This window comes from Dipodomys merriami, unplaced genomic scaffold, assembly GCF_024711535.1.
Source record: "Dipodomys merriami isolate MVZ:Mamm:240054 unplaced genomic scaffold, mDipMer1.0.p SCAF_27, whole genome shotgun sequence".
In the NCBI taxonomy this organism is placed as follows: domain Eukaryota; kingdom Metazoa; phylum Chordata; class Mammalia; order Rodentia; family Heteromyidae; genus Dipodomys; species Dipodomys merriami.
Genome location: NW_027204159.1, coordinates 5,259,783 through 5,278,150, shown reverse-complemented (window position 1 = coordinate 5,278,150; position 18,368 = coordinate 5,259,783). Strand labels below are relative to the sequence as shown.

The 18,368-nt window shown below is 39.7% G+C and overlaps 1 protein-coding gene across 5 annotated transcripts in view; it reads left to right on the top strand.

Moving 5' to 3' along the window:
• Positions 1–18,368, top strand: part of Fam13b (family with sequence similarity 13 member B) — a 70,233-nt gene that overhangs the window by 31,490 nt on the left and 20,375 nt on the right. For 3 of the 5 annotated variants that reach the window (XM_070036066.1, XM_070036068.1, XM_070036067.1), the window contains 4 exons: positions 9,926–9,990; positions 12,504–12,552; positions 13,215–13,362; positions 16,777–16,842. In XM_070036066.1, coding sequence (XP_069892167.1) covers positions 9,926–9,990; positions 12,504–12,552; positions 13,215–13,362; positions 16,777–16,842 — 328 coding nt within the window. The remainder of the gene's footprint in view (positions 1–9,925; positions 9,991–12,503; positions 12,553–13,214; positions 13,363–16,776; positions 16,843–18,368) is intronic. The other 2 variants (XM_070036070.1, XM_070036069.1) reach the window with 1 other exon arrangement.

The following is an 18,368-nucleotide window of genomic DNA, read 5'->3' as shown; positions in this document are numbered from 1 at the left end:
TGACCCCTGTAGCAAAAGACAGATTTAACAAGAGAAAACAAACCTGAAGCTTAATAACATATATACCTCATATACACATAGGAAGTAGGTGAAACAGTAAATTTGTGACAGTCATGGTGGCTTAAAATCATCAAATTCCTCTGAAATAAAGAAGGGTGTGAGGGAGTCCCAGTTACAAAGAGATAACCAGGAGGAAGACCTTAAACAAAAGTAAATTTGGTGATAGTTTGTGGTGGTTCTCCCTGGTAGAGAAGATATACTTAGAAATGAAAATTTCTATTATAGATGAAAATTCCTTTTACACAAAAGGTAATATAGTTGGATGCTGGTGGCTCATGCTTGTAATCCTAACTACTCAGAAGGCTGAGATCTGAGGATTGCAGTTCAAAGCCAGTGTGGGCAAGAAAGTCTGTGAGACTCTTCTCTCCAATTAACTACCAGAAAATTGGAAGTGGCACTGTGGCTCCAATGGTAGAGCACTAGCCTTGAGCTGAAGAGTTCAGGGACAGCGCCCAAGCCCAGAGTTCAAGCCCCACGACCGACCGACCAAAAAAAAAAATGTATATTACTGATTCCCATATTTGAATTTCCAGTTAACCTTTCTTGGAACCAAAGTTCTGTCTAGCTGTTCCATCCTACATTTCCATTGAAATACTTTACAAGCATCTATAATGAGAGAAAGATTTCTTTCCTTGCTAATTATTTGATTTATACCTGAGACATTCATAACAAAGGATCTGTAAACAAGAGGAAAACATACACCTTTTTTTTTTTTTTTTTTTTGGTCATGGGACTTGAACTTGGGGCCTGGGTACTGTCCTGCTTTTATGCGCAAGGCTAGTGCTCTGCCACTTTGAGCTATAGCTCTACTTCATTTCCTGGTGGTTAATTGGAGATAAGTATCACTGTCCTACAATACTGTGAAATTTGTGAAACTTATCTAATCACTTAATCTCAATTAAAAAATATTTTAAAAAAATCTCACAGACTTCTCTGTCTAGGCTATCTTTGAACCATGCTCCTCAGACCGTACTGTTTTTTAGACTGTGTGAAATGTCTCCAAACTAGATCTCTTCCCTTACATGAATTTCAGTCTCTTCATTAGGTTGTATGTATGCACACACGTGTGTGCTACTACTGAGGCTTCGACTCAGAGCCTGGGCACTGTCCCTGAGCTTTTCTGCCTACAAACACAATCACAAACACATTTTAACCTGCACAAGGTAAATTGTCATTATCTTGGTTTATAAAGTTTGTGAATTCTATAAGCTTTGACAAGACAACTATTTCTTGTGGTCTGTGAGATTCTTATCTCCAATAAATTACTCAGAAAAAGCTGGAAGTGGTGTTGTGGCTCAAGTGATAGAGCACTAGGCTTGAGCAAAAGAAGCTCAGGAACAGGGCTTAGGCCCTGAGTTCAAGCTTCAAGGACTGGCCCCCAAAAACCCAGCATGGGTCAGAAGTAGTGATACCTGTAGATGATCTCAGCCTACTGAGGCAAGAGGATCAGAAGTTTAAGGACAGTCTGTATGAGGCCCTTTCTCAAAAATAAAAACAGTCTAGAGATGCAGCTTTTGAGCATTTGACCCTAGGAATCCTGAGTGATAGTTGTAATTGAGATTCTAAAATACTGAGATCCTGCCTGTCCCTGTGCATCCCCTGGGTTCACTTCCTTACCTGATACTGGATAGCTTTCCTGATTAACTGTTATTGAGGCCATATAACCTGTGGCTTATTGGTAGAGTACTTGCCTAGCATGCATAAAGCCCCTGAGTTCGATTCCTCAGTATTATATAAACAGAAAAAGCAAGAAGTGGCACTGTGGCTCAAGTTGTAGAGGGCTAGCCTGGACCAAAAGAAGCTCAGGGACAATGTCCAGGCCCCAGGATTGGAACAAAAAAAAATGAGCTGGCCAGGTATCAATAGCTCATATCTGTAATCTTAGCTACTCAGGTGGCTGAGATATGAGGATCACGGTTCTAAGACAGCCTTGGCAGGAAAGTCCATGAGATTGTAATCTCCAGTTAATCCCCCAAAAACTGGAAATGGTGCTGTGGCTGAAAATGGTAGAGCTCTACCCTTGAGCGAATGGAAAAAACAAAATGGAGCTAGGAGTCAAATATGCAGAAAAGAAATAGGTAAGAATAAAGTTAAAATTTTATGTGTATAGTCTCTAGTGAAGTTACAAATTAGTATGGTGGCCTTTTTCTTTGCCTCACTATTGAATTAAACAATAGACAGGTGCTGATGGCTCACTCTTGTAATCCTAGCATCTGAGATCTGAGGATGGCAGTTTGAAGCCAGCCCAGGCAGGAAAGTAGGTGAGACTTTTGTCTCCAGTTGTACCAAAAAGCTGGAAGTAGAGCTGTGGCTCAAGTGGTAAAGCACCAGGTTTTTGTTTTTGTTTTTGGTTGGTTGTGGGGCTTGAACTCTGGGCTTGGGTGCTGTCCCTGTGTCTTCAGCTCAAGGTGAGCGCCCTACCATTTGAGCCACAGCGCCACTTCCAGTTTTCTGAGTGGTTTATTGGAGATAAGAGTCTCACGGACTTTCCTGCCCTGGCTGGCTTTGAACCACATCCTCAGATCTCAGCCTCCTGAGTAGCTAGGATTATAGGCGTGAGCCACTGGTGCCTGGCTTAAAGCACCAGTTTTTAACATCTAGGACTGTATCCTAAGGACAGATCAGAGCTGTTCACAGATTTGTCTTTGGAGATTTATTTTCATTGGGGATTTATTTGCAGGAGAGAAAAAAAAGAGACATTAAAAAATCTTCAAAAACTGGGAATAGACAATTCCAACAATTGTTGAGTTATCGAGTTGAGTTACTGAATTGTTGAGTTATTGAAAATTGTTTTGAGGCTTAATAGTCATGTAATATTACATTGAGAAAGAATACAAGTGTAGTTTACCAGAACTAATATAGTCCCCATTGTGTGTGTAAGAAATGCAACAAAATATTTGAAGTGGCCTGCTGATAAATTATGGATAGTTTTTTTTTTTTTGGTGCTGGTAATGCAATTTGAACTCAAGGCTGTGGTGCTTTCCCTGGACTTTTATGCTCAAGGCTAGCACTTTACCATTTGAGCCACAGCTCCACTTCTGGCTTTTTTGGTGGTTAATTAGAGATAAAACTCTCTTGTACTTTCCTGTCCAGGCTAGCTTCAAACCATGATCCTCACTCAGATCATAGCCTCCTGGAAGTGGAACTGTGGCTCAATTGGTAGAGTACTAGACTTGAGGCCAAAAGCTCAGAGATAGGGCCCAGGCACTGTGTTCAAGCCATAGGAGTAGTGTACACTTAGGCACACACATGTACAAACACAGGTACATAGGCATACACAAAATCCCTGCCTCCTTCCTGAGTAGCTAGTATGACAGGTGTGAGTCACCAGTGCCTGGCTATAGAAAGATTTTTTTTATTTTTAGATTTTTGCCAGTTTCTGCTTTTAATCAGTCTTAGCATGATAGTTTAATTCCAACTAAAGAGAATTTAATGCATTTAGTGACGATGTATTTAGTGTTCTTGAACTACAGTTACACAGAGGTTGTTGATTAGCAGCTATAAAATTTATCTTGGGATTCTTTAGTGATTAAATACTTGAGGCTGGAATAACTTAGTGGTAGAGTATGTGCTTAAGCATACATGGGTTCAATCTCCAACATTAATTTTTGTGTATGCATGCTAATCTTGAGGCTTGAACCTAGGCACTGTCCTTAGTTGTTGTTTTTTTCTGCTTAAGGCTAGTGTTCTACTACTACTTGAGCCACAGCACTTATGCTTTTTTTTTTTTTCTCATGGGTTTTCCTGCCTGAACTGGCTTTGAACTGTGATCATAGATTTCAACCTCCTGAGTATCTAGGATTACAGGGGTAAGGCCCTGTGCCTGGCTCCAACATGAATTTTAAAAATTGATTTTGTTTTACTGAGTTCTTAAATTTGAGAAAATATTTAGATTCAGATAATAAGAGAAGGTGTGGCTCAAGTGGTAGAGTGCCAACCTTGAGTGAAAAGGCCAAGCACAGTACCTGAACACCCTCCCCCCCCAAAAAAAGGGGAGAGGGTATAGATTTAGATAAGAAAACACTAAATAAAATATATAGAAAGTGTCTCCTCTCCCATCCATATCTTTCTTATGATACATGTAATAAAACTACAAAATGCTCACTGAATAGCCTTGTATTATACTATTCTTATCTTGTACAAGCATATCTAAGGATAAATTTATAGAAGTATTTTGGGCCATGGGTTCGTTGGCTTAATTCTGTAATCTTAGCTACTTGGGAGGCAGAGATTAGTGGATTACAGTTTCAGGTCAGCCAGGGCAAAAAGTTGGTGGAACTCCTTCTCATCTAGTGGCTGGATAAAGTGGAATGTTCCTGTTATTCCAGACAGAAGAAACAAAAAGGCAGAGCAAAGTGGCCCAAACCTGTCATCACCAGTGACAGTGGGAGGCATAAACAGGAGGATTGTAGTACAGAAGGCCCTAGCACAAAGGGAGACCTTGAAAATAACCAATGCTGACAGGCTAGAGGTATAGAGTGCCTGTCTAGTTTGAGGCCCTAAGTTAAGTTACTAGCACTTCAAGGGAGATGGGTAGAATTTGGGTTATAAAATACGTCTTTGCAGTTGTTACATACAGTCGACTCAGTATCTATGAGTAATGGTTCCAAGGAGACCACCCACCACTGAATGAATATTCAGGATGTATGGAGTCCAGTATTTTTTTATGGATGCTTAATGCTTAATTCATTTTTCTATAACATAACCACCTTCTACTCAAAGATATGCATCCTTTCAACAAATCTAAAACTTTCACTTTATCACTTCAAATAAGTATAATGCTTGCTGGGGCTGGGAAGGTGGCTCAGTGGTAGAGTACTTGCCTTGTATGCATGAGGCCCTGGGTTCGATTCCTCAGCACCACATAAGCAGAAAAAGCTGGAAGTGGTGCTGTGGCTCAAGTGGTAGAGTGCTAGCCTTGAGGTGAAGAGTGGTGGGACAGCACCCAGGCCCAGAGTTCAGGCGTCATGACTGACTGAAAAAAAAGGATAGTGTTTGGGCACCATTTGCTTTTTTTTTTTTTGGTCCTGGGGCTTGAACTCAGAACCTGGGTGCTATTCCTGAGCTTCTTTTTGCTCAAGGCTAGCGCTCTTCCACTTGAGCCACAGCTCACTTCCAGCCTTTTCTGAGTAGTTTATTAAAGAGTCTTATAGACTTTCCTGCCTGGGCTGGCTTCAGACTGTGATCCTCAGATCTCAGCCTCCTGAGCAGAATAGGATTATAGGCTTGAGCTACCAGTGCCTCACACCATTTGCTTTTTGCTTTTTTTGGGGGGGGGGGGCTTGGGGCTTGGACTCAGAGCCTGGGTGCTGTCTCTGAGCCTGTTTGTGCTCACTTGAGCCACAGCACCACTTCTGGTTTTTGAGTGGTTAATTGGAGATAAGAGTGTCATGGGGAATTTTCTGCCTCGGCTGTCTTTGAACCGAGATTCTTAGTTCTTAGCCTCCTGAGTAGCTAGGATTACAAGTGTGAGCCACTGGCACCCAGCTTCCATTTGCCTTTTTGTTAGTTTTTTTTTTTTTGGGCGGGGGGGGGGGGGCCCTGGAGGTTCGGTCATGAGGCTTGAACTCAGCCTGGGCACTATCCCTGAGCTCCTCAGCTCAAGGTGATCACTCTACCACTTGAACAGTGCCTCTTCTGGTTTTCTGGTGGTTAGTTGGAGATGAGTCTTACAGACTTTCCTCCCTGGGCTGGCTTTGAATTGTGTTCCTCAGATCTTAGCCTCTTGAGTAGCTAGGATTACAGGCTTGAGCCACTGGCACCCAGCTTCCATTTGCCTTTTTTTTTTTTTCCCCTTTTGTCGGTCGTGGGGCTTGAACTCTGGGCCTGGGTACTGTCCCTCAGATCTTCAGCTCAAGGCTAACACTCTTATCACTTCAGCCACAGTATCACTTCTGGATTTTTCTGTTTATGTGGTACTGAAGAATTGAATCCAGGGCCTCATGCATGCAAGGCAAGCACTCTACCACTGAGCCACCTTCCCAGCCCCCATTTGCTTTTTTGATAGGCATATTTACACAAAATTAAGGATGGAGAAATAGTATATTACACAATTTAAACACAATTGGCACAGGATTGCTTGAATATTCTCTTATCAACTGAGCTGCTTAGTGGTTGTGTGGTTGTGTGTGAATCGTTGTGTTTTTAAATTTTTTTTGAGGGGGGGAATCAGTCGTGGGTCTTAAACTCTGGGCCTGGGTGCTGTCTCTGAGCTCTTCAGCTCAAGGCTAGCAAGCTACCACTAGCCACAGCACTACTTCTGGCTTTCTGATGGTTTACTGAAGATAAAGATCTCGTAGACTTTCCTGCCCAGGCTGGCTTTGAACCTCAATCCTCAGATCTCAGCCTCCTGAATAGCTAGGATTACAGGTGTGAGTCATTGGCACGTGGCTGTTTTTAAATTTTTATTTTTTTGGGGGGGGGGTCCAGTCCTGGGGCCTGAACTCTGGTCCTGGGCACTGTCCCTCAGCTCTTCAGCTCAAGGCTAGCGCTCTACCACTTGAGCCACAGTGCCACTTCTGGCTTTTTTCTTTCTGCTTATGTGGTGCTGAGGAATCGAATCCAGGGTCTCAGGCATGCAAGGCAAGCGCTCTACCACTGAGCCACCTTCCCAGCCCCTTTATTGATATTTTTGATTGCGTAAAAGTTAGTGCATAAAGGTGGGCTTACCTAATTATACTCCAATAAACTAAGTTTATACTTTATCAATATGTAGAAATGCCTATTTCACATAAGCTCTTGTCAGTAGCGGATTTCTTTTTTTTTTTAACTTGGTTAAATGAACCTTATAAATTTTGGGTTTCATTGTTGTTGACATCTTAGTAAAAATGCTGATTTCCCCCCCCCCCCCACTAATTGCCCATGTTATTCACAGTTTTCTATTGGGTTATTGGCTTCCCCCCCTTTTCTTAAAATTTTTTTTTATTGTTACTATAAAGGTAACATACAGAGGGGATACAGTTACATAAGTCATAAACAATACTTTCTTTTTTTTTTTTTCGTTGGTTATGGGGCTTGAACTCTGGGCCTGGGCACTGTCCCTCAACTCTTCAGCTCAAGGCTAGTGTTCTACCACTGGAGCCACAACGCCACTTCTGGCTTTATCTGCTTATGTGGTGCTGAGGAATCAAACCCAGGGCCTCATGCATGTGAGGCAAGCACTCTACCACTGAACCATCTTCCCAGCCCCAAGAATATATTTCTTTTTGGACAGTGTCACCTCTTCCCTTGTACTGTTTTTAATTTGAAGGTAATTTTTTATTATTGTTGTCTGTCTGGGGCTTGAACTTGGCCTGGGCGCTGTCCCTGAGCTCTTCAGCTCAAGGCTAGCTAGCGCTCTACCACTTGAGCCACAGCACCACTTCTGGTTTCTGGTTGTTAATTGGAGATAAGAGTCTCATGGAGGGCTGGGAAGGTGGCTCAGTGGTAGAGCGCTTGCCTTGCATGGTCGAGGCCCTGGGTTCGATTCCTCAGCACCACATAAGCAAAAAGAAAAAAGCTGGAAGTGGCGCTGTGACTCAAATGTTAGAGCGCTAGCCTTGAGCTGAAGAGCTGAGAGACAGCACCCAGGCCCAGAGTTCAGGCCCCACAACCGGACCCCCCCCCCAAAAAAAAAAAAAAAAAGAATCTCATGGATCTTCTTGCCCTGTCTGGCTTTGAACTGTGAACCTTAGATCTCAGCCTCCTGAGTAGCTAGGATTACAGGTGTGAGCCACCAGCGCCCAGCTGTAATTACTTTTTGGGTGTGGGGTGAGGGGAGTTGTTACCCCTGGGGCTTTGAACTTAGGGCTTTGGTGCTATTCCTAAGCGAGCTTTTTTTTTTTTTTCCCTCAAGGCTAATGCTCTACCATTAAAAGTAGAGCCATAGTTCTACTTTGTGAGAGAAGGATCTTACAGACTTTACTGTTCTGGCTGGCTTTGAACTATGATCCTCAGATCTCAGCCTCCTTGAATAGCTAGGATAATAGGTGCCTAGCTTGTAGGTACTTTTTATTAATTAAGGAAATAATTACCTTTTGTAGTTATAAATATTCATTTTTATTTTTATTTATTTATTTTTTTTGGCGGTTGTGGGGCTTGAACTCTGGGCCTGGGTGCTGGGGCGCTGTCCCTCAGCTCTTCAGCTCAAGGTTAGTGCTCTACCACTTGAGCTACAGCGCCACTTCTGGTTTTCTAGTGGTTTATTGGAGATAGGAGTCTCACGGTCTCTCCTGCCCAGGCTGGCTTTGAACCACGATCCTCAGATCTCAGTCTCCTGAGTAGCTAGGATTACAGGCGTGAGCCACCGGCGCCCGGCTTCATTTTTAATGTTTTAATTTATTTTTTTATTTTTACTTTTTTTTGTTGGTCAAAGGGCCTGAACTCTCTGAAGGTGCTGTCCCTCAGCTATTGAGCTGAAGGCTAGTGCTCTACCACTTGAGCCATAGTGCCACTTGCGGCTTTTTCTGCTTATTTGGTGCTGAGGAATCCAACCTACGGCCTCCTGTATGCAAGGCAAGCAGTCTTACCACTGAGCCACCTTCCCAGCCCCTTATTTTTTGACCTTCTTAAATTAACTTTTGGCAAGGTTGTTTTCTTTCTCTGATTTTAGATTTTTCATTTTAAATGTTTGTTTTGTCATAGTTAGAAAACTTTTCCTGCTTAAGATTTGGAGATAGGAGAATCATGGTTTGAAGTCAGCCCTGGTTAAAAAAAAAGGTAGCTAGTATCTCAGAACAATTGGGGCATGGTGGTCCATGTTTATAATTTCAGCTAAGTAGGAAGTATAGGTAGGATCGTGAGGATGACCAGGCTAGGCAAAAAGCTTGAAACCCTGAAAACAAATGTGAAGAAAAAACAAAAGGCAGGGATGCTTGGCTAACGTTGTAGTAGGGCACTATACACTTGCATAGTAAGCACATATAGTTCATAGTTCAAAAGCGAATACTGCCAGAAAAAGAATCAAAAGGTTTTGTTTAATTTTAGCGATGATGATGATGGTGGTGATTTTTGTTAGTTGTGGGGCTTGAACTCTGGGCCTGGGTGCTGTCCCTGAGCTCTTCAGCTCAAGGCTAGCAATCTACCACTTGAGCCACAGTGCCACTTCTGGTTTTCTGGTGGTTAATTGGAGATAAGAATTTCAAGGACCTTCCTGCCCAGGCTGGCTTTGAACCTCGGTTCTCATGTTCTCAGCCTCCTGAGTAGTAGCTAGGATAACAAGCATGAGCCACTGGTGCCTAGTTTAGAAATGATTATTAAAATCACAAATTTATGACGTTTTGCTAATGCTTAGGGCATTTGTGTAGGAATTTGGAATTGTTTTAATTTATGGAGGAATTGGGATGAAATAGTATCACTAAATTGATTGGAAAATGGAGGGTTGCTCTCATGTACACAGGATCCTCATGTGAAAAATAATTTTTATGAACCCCTGTATGACTTTGGTCTCTCTCTCTTTCTGTACTTAGGTTTGCATTCAGGGACTTGAGCTATAGGAAGGTACTCTGTTTGAGCTGCCGGCTCTAGACTTTTTTCTTGCTAGAAATTCTTTTCATGATTGAGGAGAAATAAAGCATACTTAGGCAAGCAGGATCAGAAGAGGGGGAAAAGGGGTTGGTTTTGACAGTATGTTTGAACTCAGGGTCTTGTGCTTATTTACTAGGTAGGCAAATGCTCTACCATACAGCTTTTTTTTTTTTTTAGTTTTCAGATAGAGCTCATGGTTTTTGCCAGGGCTGTGTTTGGACCACAGTCTTTTTTACCTTCACCTCCTCTGTATCTGGAATTAACAGATATATGTTACCACATTTGGCCTGTTGTTTTGAAATAGAGAATATATGAATATTGGGAGCTCCATTAATATGGTTGTTGGTATTCTTTTTGTCAGTCTGTAGGTATAATGTTAGAGCCATGTAGTGACCATGGTGATAGTGAAGATGGCTATCTTGAGAGGTAAGCATTTCTCTTGTTGCTGATAAATCACTGAGAATTGGAAGCCCTTCACAGATTTTGGGATGAAAATTTAAGATGACTATATCCATTATAACATAGTTTTAAAAATCTAAAAATTTGAACTTACTGTTTTAATGGTGGATATAAAACATTAAATAGCCACAGATGTCCAGAGTTTCACAACTTCAGACAGACATTTGTCATAACTTGGAAAATAGTCAGAGAAGAACACACTTTCTTGGAGATATCTAAAACCTTGATTTTTAGAAAAATTGAAATTTATTGATATTATGAGTACATCAGTAAGTTCAATCTTTCAACTGACTAACCAAAAGAAGAGGATATTTATTTAATTAGGAATTTACAGGATTTTTCTCTCCCCTTTACATTTGTCTTTGATATGTCCCAATACAAGCTTAAGCATTTACCTCCCTGGCCATCTATAAGACAGGGAGGAAATGCCTCCTGTCTCAGGAACTAAGATTTCAATCAAATGTAAAATCTTCCTAGGTAAGAATCTCTTTGGATAGAAGCTTTCTAGAGTGATTTAAGTCACTAGTCAGGACTTAACCCTTGTAATTGTTGCCAAGAAATAAAACTTTCTTAGGAAAGATGATTTGATACTCTGAAAGCATTTAAGTTGATAAATATTGATCAATAACACCATTATTAATTTGCTGATAGCTTGTTGGCCACTGTAAACTTGTGTTATAAAGAAAGCCATTGTCTCTTATGAGTAGGAAACCTGTTGCTGAGGGTAAGTAAATTCTTTGGAGCCATGTCTCTGGTGTGTCATCATACTCTGAAGGTCCACAGATTTCCTGCTTACAGCAGTTCCTTGTGCTTCCTTTCAGGAGGCAGGAATGATCCTCTTCCAGTCCAGGGAATTTTGGAGCTATGGGCTGAAGATTTAAGATTAACAGGCATCCCCAGAATGATGACATCTGGATTTGGTAGAACAATAAGGATCCATTTAGTGAGGACTCAATCTTTTTGGAAAAGCTCTTTCCTCTTCAACTTGTATAGGTTGGCAAACTTGTTTTTAGATCCAGAGTGACTTGGCTAGGTCAGTTACATTTTGCATGTTTAATACTCACAGTTCTCAAATTTAGGTGGCTAGATCTTTAGATCTTTTAGTCTGTTAGGGTAGAATATACACATCCTATCCTAAGCAAAGGAAAACCTTGAGCTTTTGAGGACATTTATTTCTCATGCTCATAAAGAATAAGGAAGATGTATATGAAGAGATGACTTGCCATGTTTAAGTTAAGGCTGATCTTCTGCATTCTCACTCATGACCAGATAGAAGTAGCACTTGAATATATTCTAAATTGCCACAGGTATCTTTGAGAGGATAACAAACAACTTTCCTCAGTCAGCATATTGATAAGCTACTATGTAATCTTCTGTTACTCTGTTGATTGGCCAAATGATAGAGATTGTGACAACTTGTTTTAACACTTGTTCTCTTTTTGTGTGTGAGGATGCTATCCCTTAGCTTTTATACTTAAGGCTGGAGGTCTACCACATAAGCCACAGATCCACTCCTGGCTTTTTGATGTTTTGTTAGAAATAATAGTCTCACTATGACATTTTTGCCTCGTTGGCTTTGAACTGCAATCCTCAAATCTTATGGCTTGAGTAGCTAGGATTATGGATGTGAACCACTAGTGCCTGTCATTTACACTTGTTCTTAATAGGTTTGCTTATTTCTGGAGGGAATAAAAGGAAATCAGAATTTTTCTTTTTTATGTTACTCTTATGTCTTGAGGTAGAAGATTTTAAGATGTAGTAACCTGTTAGGGTCTGGAGATACAGCTTGGTCATAGAGCTTTTTTTGCCTAGCATGTTCAAGGCCCTAGTTGAATCCTCCAGCAAAACACACACACACACACACACACACACACACACACACACACACACACACACACACACACACACACACACACACACACACACACACACACACACACACACACACACACACACACACACACACACACACACACACACACACACACACACACACACACACACACACACACACACACACACACACACACGTAAAAGTAACCTTTAATTACAGTATAATCTTGTAATAGAACATAGATTTAAAGTAAAGCATAGACAAGCAGATGAATACCTTTTTAAATAACCTTAAAAAGGCTCAGACTGGGAAGAATAAAACTACTGGTTAAAACTAAAATTTGTTTTGTAAAATAATTTCCATTATGTACACATTCTTTTTGGTTTCTATTGTGGATTTTTATTTTTGAGGGGTAGATTTGCATGTAGAGAGGGTAGTGGGAAAAGTTGCTTCATTTTTCTAAACCTCAGGTGATTCTGTGGATCTTTACAGTATTGTGCACATTTTCAGATATAGGGCTCCAAAGAACGGGCATATGCCCAGCTTTTCCTTCTTATGTTTTAAGTGCTAAATACATTAAGTAGGAGAGGAATATATGTAAGAAATAAGAATAACTATTTTTAACATAATTTACTTGTATTTTTAGGAAAGAATATTTGTTATTTGAAAATGATAAATTGTCACACTTAATTCTGGTAAGAACTATTTTTATCTTTTAGTTCTTGAATAAGTTGTTTTGGTTAATGCATCAATTATTATATCTAGCCTTAGTTCTTGCATTGGATAGGTTTAAAGGAGATTTAAATGAAAATACTCATCAAATGTGTGACAGCTAAGCAGAAACTTAATTTTCTACTTTTGGTTATAAGATTGTTGGTTATGCCAGGCACTGGTGGCTCATGCCTGTAATCCTAGCTACTCAGGAGGCTGAGATCTGGGGATCATGGTTCAAAGCCAGCCTGGGCAGGAAAAGTCTGTGAGACTCTTATCTCCAGTAAACCACCAGAAAACCAGAAGTGGCGCTGTGGCTCAAGTGGTAGAGTGTTCTTGAGCTGAAGAGCTTGAGAGACAGCGCCCAGGCCCAGAGTTCAAAAGCTCCACGACCAAACAAAAAACAAAAGATTATTGGTTATGAAAATACTTTTTGAATTTAAGATCCAAACTTTGTCTCAATACAACATACTATAAAACTGCAAGTTAATATTTGAAAATAGTTTGGATTGTGGCAGTGGGAGAGCAGGCTTTAAAGGCACAGTAAACTAGTCTTGACTACACAAGGATATGTACTTTGCTGTCTTTAAGCCAGACATGAAAAGCTTCGTGGTTGTGAAATGTGTTTTCTACTTTTAAAATACAGGAGTCTAGTAGCAACATACGTGATTTGAATGCTAACACTGAATCAGAAATGCCAGGAAGTCAAAGTGTTGGTGTTCAAGGGGAAGCAGCATGTGTCCAAATTCCACATTTAGATCTGAAGAATGTTTCTGATGGTGATAAATGGGAAGGTAATTTTACCCAAACACATTATTTTCCTGATACTGTTATTTGTAACTGAAATTACCCGAAGTAGTAATGGGATTACTGCCCTTTTCTGGACACTCTTACTTGTCTTTTGATTTCCTCTTCATATATGATGTGAGGGTTTTTTGTTTGTTTTTGTTTTGCTTTTGGTGCTGGTACTGAGGCTTGAATTCAGCGCTTTGCTTAGCTTTCTTGTTCACAACTGGTGTTCTACCACTTGAACCACACCTTTAGTCTTGCATTTTGCTGGTTAATTGGAGATGGAGTCTCAAAAGACTTTTCTTCCCAGGCTGGCTTCAAACCTTGATCCTCCAGGTCTCACTCTCCTCAGTATCTAGGATGACAGCGGTGACTTCTTTTTTACTCAGATACACGAATGAGATTATGAGGAACTGGAACTAACTTAACCTTGATCTATTATCTTTGGAAGTGGATGTTAGTACTGGGCATGGTGGCCTATGCCTGTAATTATGGCACTTAGCAGGCAGGAAGATTTCTGAATTTAGAGCCAGCCTGGGCTATATATCAAGACCTTATCTCAGAAAACAAAAATGAATGATAGAATTGATGAAAAGTCTAAAATCATCTCAGGCTTTTGTTAGATCAGAGGCTCTCTCTTCAGTCTTTGAAAATCCAGTGTAGTAGGGCTTGAGGATCTCTCCAATTTAAGTACACTTAGCTATTATTTTTCACCAGGAATATTTAAAAATATTCAGGGGCACTTCTAAGCAAATATTATGCCATATTTTCTGTCTCTGAATAAGATTATTAAAATATAACGAGACCAAAAATTTTCACAAAGGAATGAAGTTTAAATTTAGTAGGCATTAAGAGAATCTTAAATTGTAATTGAATTGAACTTGACTGAATTATTTGTAAGCAGGAGTGTTTGTGGGGAAAATTATATTGAAATCCTTGAAAAAAATGTTAGTGATAAATCTAGGGAATTGTTTTTTTTGGGGGGGGGAATTGTTATATTAGTGTTCACTAAAATTTTTTCAATATGTTGTATTTTTGTCAACTCAAGTAAAATGTTGAAGAAAGGGGGAAGCAAGACACATATTTTTGAATATAGTCTTTCTGAATCATAATATTTCTAGGTGAAGAAAAGAATAAGACAACTTAGGAATTTTAATCGTTTATTTGTTCACGGGATGATGATCCACAGATTATTTTACCTTTAGTAAGTTATTTGGTGACAATGGTTATAATAATCAATGAAATTATAATGCCAGTACTCTGTTTCTTTGGCTACAATAAGTCCACTTACCTGATCATAATTGCAGTGTATATGGTTTATTTTTAAGGTTTAAGCATTGTTAAAAAAAAATTCCTACCAATATTTGTCTATGCCCAACTTTATTGCTGTCTACCACTTTGTTTTTAAAACTTTCTGATGCCATATAGTAGGCATTATGAGTTTTAAACTAAATCAGGAAATTGTCTTTTGTTTACATTGTTTTGAGTTATTCAGGACTTTGGAATTTTTGAAGGCTTCAGATTTAGAGGATATGTTAGCATACTGATGGCAGTGAAGAATAAATGTAGCATTTTAGTTTCTTATTGGAGCATAGTCATTGAAAATAACCAGTGGTTGACAGTAATCTTTTGAGCCTTGAAAAGAAAGGAGTTTCTGAAGGATAAGGCTGGGGATTCCAATGCACTTTTGCTTCTTAGAAGCTGCAGATGAATAGCTATTTATGATATTTGGTGGTGGGATCCTGATGCTAAGTTTCAAGCATGGAAACGTAATTTTTTTTCATGAGTAAATTGGGCATTTTTTTCTCTCTGGCTTCAATTCTCTAGTGGCTCCCAAAAGAGAGCCTCTTATATTCCTTGTCAGAGTCCAACTTCTGTAGCTTTTTGCAGGGGATGGATATTTCATCTGGACTACTGATCAGTGTGTTTAAATGCCTGAGATGCCCTATTACCACCTGACTCAAAAGTTATGACAAAGCTGGGCATCAGTAGCTCATGCGTACAATCCTAGCTACTCGGGAGGTTGAGATCTGAGGATCATGGTTCAAAGCCAGCCCAGGCAGGAAATTCTGTGAGATTCTTATCTCCAATAAACCACTCAGAAAACCGGAAGTGGTGCTCTGGCTCAAGTGGTAGAGTGCTAGTCTTGAGCTGAAGAGCTGAGGGACAGCGCCCAGGCCCAGAGTTCAAGCCCCATGACCACCACCACCACCACCAACAAAAGTTATGACAAGTTCACGTAGACATCCTGGCTTGCTTTTCCAAGTGGAGGTCAAGGCATTCTGAGAACCACTTGTAGCATACAGCTGAAATTCCTAGCTCTGGACTGTGTATGTTTGGCAGATTGGCTATCAAGAAACTCTACTGTTTCTTTCAGATTTACCACTAGTATTAAATTGACTTTTCACAATTAGGTAGGTGTCAAAATATTTTATACATAAAATCTTAAGACAATAAAATTGTTTAGATTCTGGATACTTTGAAATCAGAGACATAATCTTGTTTGTGACTCCTAGTAGAGAAGTGAGGTTGACTGAATTGAGCCCACACCACTATTTCCTAGTATGTCCTTTTTCCTTCAAGTGTAATTAGTAAGCAAGTTGTATCAGTATGAATTTGAAGCAGCTCTTCAAAAAGGTTTAACTTTTAATTACCTTTCCCTCAAATTCTCTCCTGCTGACTCTGGAATAAAATAGTATGATCTTTTTTTTTCTTTTCTTTTTGCCAGTCACGGAGCTTGAACTCTGGGCCTGGGCTCTGTCACTGAGCTTTTGTTCAAGCTAGTGCTTTACCACTGGAGATAGAGCGCTAATTCCAGCCTTTTCTGAGTAGTGTTTATTGGAGATGAGAGTCTCATGAATTTTTCTGCCCAGTCTAGCATTGAGCTGTGATCCTCAGATCTCTGCCTCCTGAGTAACTAGAATTACAGGTATGAAGCCACTGGGTCCCGGCAAATAGTACAGTCTTTACAAAGCATAACCAGAAGGGATCTTTTCTGTCTTTTGTGTTCTCATTTTGTTCTGAGGATTGAATTTAGGACTTCGTACATGCTAAGCAAGGACGCTACCACTACCTACACTCCTAGCCCCTGTCAAGGAGATTTTTTTTCTGTCTTACTATACTGAAAAACTTCAAATATTTCTGGTTACGAGTTTCCATTTCTTCTGTTTTATTTTTGTGTTTTAATAAAATAGCATTACTTTTTTTTTTTTTGCCTTGCTTGCTGAAATGGAAATGTGTGTTTGTGTCAAAGTTCAGTTAGTAGCAATGTCTTTGAACAACAGTTTTTGAGCAGAATGCCTAGCTAGTCTTAGGGGAATGTTTTTGGTATATTTGGCTTTTGTGTTATGTGTATGGTTTGTTCTGACTGTGCTGTGTGTTCACTCTAGTATTTTTTGCCATTTTTTCCATTTTATTAGCGTCATGCCCTATCACTTTCCCCCTCATTGATTTCAAAACAATGCATCTGCAGAGAGATGGGGAGGGTAAGTATGGTTCACCATAGTTTAGATTTCTTGCCTTTTAATGGTTCACTTGGTTTTATAAGCCCTTCTCCTGCTGTCCCTAAATTCTCCTGTTGTCTTGGGTTAAAAATGATACCCAGGAAAAAAAATCTTAAAAAATGTCCTTTTATTAAAACAGGAGATTTCTCAAAAAAATGTTTATTTCCAGTTACATTTGCTGGGACACAGGTACAAGGGTTGTGCTGAAGTTACTTTATTGCTGTTTTTTAGTGGGATTGCATGCTTTGTATCCAATTTTTACTTATCAGATTGAGTTTCAAAAATAAACTAAGTTATGTTCTAAAAACCATAGAAACAAATAATGCTTTAAGTAGCTAATGCATTTAACTACTAAAGTATTAAAGTAGCAGCTTTAACTATTATGTGAAAAAAAAAAGGAAATATCACTTTTGAATTTTGACACTGTCAAGCCATCTTTCCATTCATTTTTGCTATTACTAGTAGTGGTAGTGTCATAGTTTTAATTTTAATTTTTAATTATAACCAACATGTGCTTCAGTGATGCTTGAAATTAACTTTATAGTTGGGGTGTATTTGTGGGTATTATGCCTGACCTGTATATGCTCCCTATGTAATCAAACTTTATTTATGCAGAGACATCAGTTTTTTAATAACATGGCTTCATTTGAGAGCATACACAGTAATTCCAACAAAATAAATATGTTTTAGCTATTAATTTTTCTCTCAATTATACTGCCCAGACACACACACACAAAATATAGAAATCCTATGATAGAAAATAACTGTCACGGTTTAATGTTAGAAGCCAGGTACTACCAGGTGAGTTAGCTCCTCTTTTGAAAATACTGGAATTGTTATGGGGTCAGAAGGAGTTTAAGGGTTCTGTATAGAATTGGGAAGATGTTCCATATCTTAAATACGTGATAGTGAAGGACAGTTTGTAAACATGTGTTTTTTGTTGTTTTTGGTACTGGGTTTAAACTCAGGGTCTGGGCCCTGTTGTTTAGCATTTTTGCTGAAGGCTAGTGCTCTATCACTTAAAGTCACAGGTCTACTTTGAGCTTTTTACTGGAAGTTGGAAATAAGAATCTCATAGACGGGCTGGGAAGGTGGCTCAGTGGTAGAGCACTTGCCTTGCTTGCCTGAGGCCCTGGGTTTGATTCCCCAGCACAACATAAGCAAAAAGAAAAAAAGCCGGAAGTGGTGCAAGTGGCTCAAGTGGTAGAGCGCTAGCCTTGAGCTGAAGAGCTGAGGGACAGTGCCCAGGCCCAGAGTTCAGGCCCCACGACCGCACCCCCCCACCCCCCCAAAAAAAAAAAAAAAAAAAGAATCTCATAGACTTTCCTGCCCAGCTGGCTTTGAACTATGCTCTTCAGATATCAGCCTTCTAAATCGCTAGATTTTACAAGCCTGATCCACTGGTTCCTGGCTGAGTGTTTAGTTTCTAAGTAAAGATTTAACATGAAAAATAATTTTTTAAGCAACATTTTTACAATATTAAGTTAGGGTTATATTAAATAACATCT